Source organism: Xyrauchen texanus, chromosome 32 (genome assembly GCF_025860055.1).
Source record: "Xyrauchen texanus isolate HMW12.3.18 chromosome 32, RBS_HiC_50CHRs, whole genome shotgun sequence".
In the NCBI taxonomy this organism is placed as follows: domain Eukaryota; kingdom Metazoa; phylum Chordata; class Actinopteri; order Cypriniformes; family Catostomidae; genus Xyrauchen; species Xyrauchen texanus.
In genome coordinates this window covers 39770875-39776874 of record NC_068307.1, presented here as the reverse complement: position 1 = coordinate 39776874, position 6000 = coordinate 39770875, and the positions used below count along the sequence as shown (strand labels likewise).

The 6000-nt window shown below is 37.0% G+C and overlaps 1 protein-coding gene across 2 annotated transcripts in view; it reads left to right on the top strand.

Annotated features, from left to right (window-relative positions):
• The first annotated feature begins 2503 nt into the window (after positions 1-2503).
• The window catches only part of mettl1 (methyltransferase 1, tRNA methylguanosine), a 104552-nt gene continuing 101055 nt past the window's right edge, over positions 2504-6000 (top strand). For both annotated transcript variants that reach the window (XM_052102069.1, XM_052102070.1), the window contains exons 1-2: positions 2504-2670; positions 2768-2904. In XM_052102069.1, coding sequence (XP_051958029.1) covers positions 2591-2670; positions 2768-2904 — 217 coding nt within the window. In that variant the 5' untranslated portion in view covers positions 2504-2590. The remainder of the gene's footprint in view (positions 2671-2767; positions 2905-6000) is intronic.

Sequence of the window (6000 nt, the reverse complement as noted above, 5' to 3'; positions counted from 1 at the left end):
TGTAACAGTGGGTGAGCAATCTAGAAAAAACAAGTTTCATGATAATAACATTTCATGATTTTTTTCACAAGATTCATCATAAAATAAAATTACAGAAGGTAACAGGTGCATATTATGGCCATGTGTCCTAAGGGTCAATGATGTGACGCTCATTTTGTCCATATCTGTTACATTAAAAATGCTTACAAAAATAGACATTTTGTTACGTTGACCATAAAAACCATGAAACAGATCAGACAACTTTAGACCCTCAAGTCTGAACGTGAAGTTTTAAAAAACATCTGATATTTATTTTGACATTTTTATGAAATGGCACATTTTGTTCAAGTCATGTGGTGTAACCCTGAGAAAAATTCTTGATATTTTTAACACTAAAAAATATAATTTGTAACCTTGAAAATGTGTTTGAAAACTTTTTGGAAATTAATGAATAAGTTGTTTATACTCTCATGCATTCAAGTTGCAAAGAAAGTATTATAATACTTTTTTCTTGATGGTTACACCACTTGATATTTTCATATGTTGAATTTTTATTATAGAAAATGCTCTAAAGGTTTTAAAAGAAAAAGTATGACACCAAATTGGATACAAAGATTGCATTTCTGAATTCTAAAAGATTCATCATTTTACACATTAGATAACCTTATTTGTCACTGACTCATAAGTATTATGCAACGTACTGGGAACGTTAGTTTATGATTAAAAAAAAATATATAACCTGAATAAAACTTAAATATGGATTTAATCAAAACCAAAGGGAACCCTATGCTAAAGTTAGGGGAACTTTCTGTGTTTGAGACCATCGCTCTCATGTAACATGTAACAACCGCTCCACTGATGATAAAATTGCATCAACGCTATACACTGCTCTCTCCCACCTGGAAAATGGAACACATATGTGATAATGCTGTTTGTAGACTACAGCTCAGCATTCAACATCATAGTGCCCTTCAAGCTTGATGAGAAACTAGGGGCTCTGGGCTTAACCAGCTCACTGTGCAGCTGGATCCTGGACTTCCTGTCAAGCAGATGCCAGGTGGTTAGAATGGGCAGCAACATCTCCTCATCACTGACCCTCAACACTGGAGCCCCGCAGGGCTGTGTTCGCATCCCACTCCTGTATTCCCTGTACACACATGACTCTGTGGCAAAACATAGCTCCAATGCCATCATTAAGTTTGCTGATGATACGACGGTGTCTAATCACTGACAAAGATGAAACAGCCTACAGAGAGGAGGTGCCCACTCTGAGACGCTGGTGTCAGGAGCACAACCTCTCCCTCAATGCCAGCTTGTGGTGGACTTCAGGAGAAAAGACAGAGAACACAGCCCCATCACCATCAATGTAGCGCCGGTGGAGAGAGTCAGCAGCTTCAAGTTCCTCTGTGTCAACATCACTGAGTCTTCTCACACACAGTCTGTCCACACTGAGGCCTTTGTGAAGAAGGCTCACCAGCGCCTCTTCTTCCTGAGACGGCTGAGGAAGTTTGGAATGAACCACCACATCCTCACACGGTTCTACACCAGCACTGTAGAGTGCATCCTGACTGGCTGCATCACTGCCTTGTACGGCAACAGCACTGCCCTCAACCGCAAAGCCCAGGGTGGTGCGAACTGCCAGACACATCATCAAAGGTGAGCTTCCCTCCCTCCAGGACATCTATACCAGGCGGTGTGTGTGAAAAAAGCTCGGAGGATCATCAGAGACGCCAGCCACCCGAGCCATGGGCTGCTCTCACTGCTACCATCAGGCAGGTGGTATCGCAGCATCAGGACCCACACCAGCTGACTTCATGACAGCTTTTTCCCCCAAGCAATCAGACTTTTGAACTCATGAATTCTCACGATACATCAGCACCGCACTTTATTAGCCTCAGACTGTACTGGGGGGACAGTGTATTATTATATACACTCTTCTTATTTTTTTATACTGTACATTGTATTTTATTGTACAGTCTTCTTATATTGTGTATACTGTATATTGTATATTATTAGGTGTATATTGTATGTTGTGTTGTGTAACAGATGTGTAAACTGTTTTATGTGTAAATCAGATGTTTATTGTAGGGTAATTGTCATACTGCTATGTTGTTTGGATCACACACAAGACTTTCACCCACTGTTGCACTTGTGTATAGTTGAGTGACAATAACGGGATTTGATTTGACTGAACATTAGTTATGCTTAGATATTCTTTGTTGTTATTTAATTCTCTTTTGCAGTTTATTTCCCTCTCTAACTGTAATGTGGATATAGATAACTAGGCTACTGCAAATACTCTTGAAAATGTACACTAAATAATTCACACACAATTTGATAGGCTATTAAGTATTGATAAATATATTTTTGGTGAGGAAATCGGGGGGCACAAAATATGTCTCAAATGCTGCCTCTTCAGTAGCGCTGCTCTACGGAGTAATCTCTGATAAACTCATCACATTCTTCACCAGCAGAGAGCAGTCATGCTACAGCTTCTCCACTGCATTTCCAACAAAGAAGAAATACCGCATGTAGAGTCGAAGATTGAAGTGAATACGAGTTGTTTTCTTTGAATTTCTACAAACGGACAAGGCGATTTACACTGAGCACAATGAGCGTTCCTATGCCGCAAAAGCGCTATTATCGACAGAGAGCTCATTCTAACCCGATGTCTGACCACACATTTGAGTAGTATGTCTAAAACATACTTTATCCAAACTCGTTAAATGTTTATAGTGGTGTCTTAGTTGCCCTTTATTCAGTGTTTAATTTTTGTTTATTCTTTCAGTCCAGTTGGTCCAGAAGAGATGGATTGGTCACATCTTTACCCAGAATATTTCAACCCGAATGGAAACGATAGTTCGGATAAAATTAATGCGCAGGTGGAGCTTGCTGACATCGGTTGTGGCTACGGCGGACTTCTTGGTAATTTTTATTTATTTACTCCAAAATTGTCACATATATGCATGAAGTGTCGAAATAAAAGTCACAATGGAACAAAAAATTAGTTCTGACTGATAAAGTAGGTCTAAACCACTGATCTATCTATCTATCTATATATATATATATATACAACTGGATTGCTCATAGAATTCTAAACTGCCAGCAGTAGATGAAGCCACCGGAAGTGCTCTGGCGGCCATTTTACTATTCCCTACCGACAGAGGGCATCGTGGCATGTGCGGCGTTTAACCGCGAAACAACACAAAATGTGGCAAAAGTGCCCACAGGTTGTAATTTATACTGACGATGTACCAATTTAGCACAAATGAGTCGTTATCCCCATGTAGAATGGGCATAACGATCATAATCTTTAATAATTAACAGTAAAAATACAACAACAAAGTGTACCCGTTTTAAAGCAAAAGTATAGCGACATCTGCAAATTGTTACAGGATGCAATGTTTCTTCATAGTTTAAAAATTATACATCTGCATAATTTGCCAGCATTATTAAACATTTTTTAATAGATTTTATAGTAAAGGTGTACTCCCCTGCTGAAAAATCCAGCTTAAACCAGCCTAAGATGGTCAGGCTGGTTTTGGCTGGTCTCCCAGCCTGGTCATAGCTGGTTTATCAGGCTGGTTTTAGAGGTGGTTTGAACACTTTTTTTAGCTGGTCAGTGTTGGTTTTAGCTGGTCAGTGTTGGTTTTAGCTGGTCAGGCTGGTCTTAGCTGGTCAGTGTTGTTTTAGCTGGTCAGTGTTGTTTTAGCTGGTCAGTGTTGGCTTTCCCAGCTAGCCAAATTACGTGACCATTACGTAACGGCAACGTAATCACATTACGAATCTTTCATCGTGGCAACGTAAGTGGTTACGTCGTGACAACCGGAAAAGTGAAATTCCTGGATTCGTCGCCACAACGTAACTTTGTGACGATGCCTGTTTCTCGTAGCAACGTTGTGGCAATGTCGTGAATCAATAGTTGTGTGTTGGTAACCAGTTGGTAATTTTAATCTTAATTAATATTATATGGGAGGACTTGCAGTACCAATGTAATTGCTGTCCTCATTTGCCCAAAACTATTGTAGTCTTTTCAAAATATACAAAAAATATATTTGCTAAAATATTTTTCTTAATACATTTTCTACAAATACATTTTTTGGGCATTTTTGAAAATATATTTTAAATATATTTTAAAAGCATTTAAAAATATATTTTGCCCTCCATATATTTCAATACAAGAAAATACACACATGTAAGATTTGAAGAAAATCTTTATATGATGTGTAAAATGTGAACATGTATGTAACATATTTGAATAAAAATCAAGCAACGAACATACTTTAAATTTCTAAAAATTAACTTTTTTTCAAGCCATCTCAGTTCCCCCATCTTAGAATTCACTGCAAACCCCTAAGCTCCTCTGGACACATTGGGAAACTTCTTCACTGCCACTGTAAGAGACAAAAATCACAGTTATATTTTAAAGGGACGGTTCACCCAAAAATGAAAATTCTGTCATTAATTACTCGTCCTCGTATTATTCCAAACCCGTAAAACTTTCGTTCATCTTCGAAACACAAATTAAGATATTTTAATGAAATTTGAGAGATTTCTGTCCCTCCATTGACAGTCCACGCCAATTTAACTACCAATTTAACGCTTCAAAAATTTAATTCATAAAAATAAAAAAAAATCTTAATTTGTGTTTTTGAAGATGAACTAAAGTCTTACAGGTTTGGAACAACATGAGGGTAAATTATGAAATTGTTTAAATTTTTTGGTTGAATTAATCCTTTAACTGAATTTTTCTAGTAAATTTTCCTTTCACCAACTCTGTATCCAAAATCAAATACTTATCTACTATACAGTATTCGAAAAAAAGTATGCCAACATGGTAGTATGTCTGAATTCATAGTATTTAAAAAAATTTTTTTTTTAAAAAAGTCAAAATTTAATTCATATAGAACATACATTTTTAATGGTTGTGAAGTAAATTCAAATACAAATGTAGTACCTACTCAAACAGTATGACGCACAGCAACTATTGACTTACCATATATTGCTGCCATGGTGTCCTTGTCAAGGGCATTCCTTCTCTCTGCACCACAGTCAGTTTTACTCATTCCTCCTACAAAAGACAATACACGATACATGAACATTTGAATAGGGTACAGAGGGCATGCACCATTGTCTTCAAACTAGTTTTAAATTTCCAAATATTTTTGTTGTGGAACTGAAGATAAATAACTATAGGTATGCTGGATTTGAAAGATATTTTTATAGGTATGTTTTGTACAGTAAAGAAAATAATGAAGGAGAGGTAGAATTAGCCTTTTTTTAAACTACTCTGTAGTTTTTACCCAGCAACGCTGCAATGACATAATTTGTGTGCGAACCTTCGGCAACAAGCAGCTGCGTAGAGCAGGCTTAAGCATTGATGCGAACTTCACAATTTTGTTGCTAGATTTAGCAACTTTTAAACTATGACCTGGCCTTCGAAACTGTTTACCTTTCAAATTGCTGTGGATCAGAATCTCCAGTGGGAAGGAGGCCATTAAAAGAACATGTACCATTGAAGTGTCTGTTTGGGTCTGCACGGCAGAAGTCCATTGATGCTTTAGAATGGTTATACCTGTGCCATGTGCAAACTCCACCTTTGGTTGTGATCACATAGAAAGAGATTTACAATATACATTATTTTCTAATAAATTATTTAAAACTCAACTTAAGTTTTTACTCAGCCATTTCATCCATCACAGAAATGCATAACAAATCTGTATGTACAGACCTAAATCCTCAGCAAAAAGTACTTGCATAATTAGCATCACTGCAACACTAATAAAAGTAAAAATGACAAAAAAATAATAAAATTAAATGTTATTACAGACGGACAGTTTACAGACAGGAAGAGCTTACCTACAAATATTTACACACTTTATTAAGAATTAACAAAGCAATGACACTGATGTAACTGCACAATGTATTTTTGCAAGGTGAAAACAAAATACTTACTTTGGCAGAACCAGACAGAGAAGACTTGGATGGAGCCTTTGGCACCTGTGAAGCAGAATATTGATA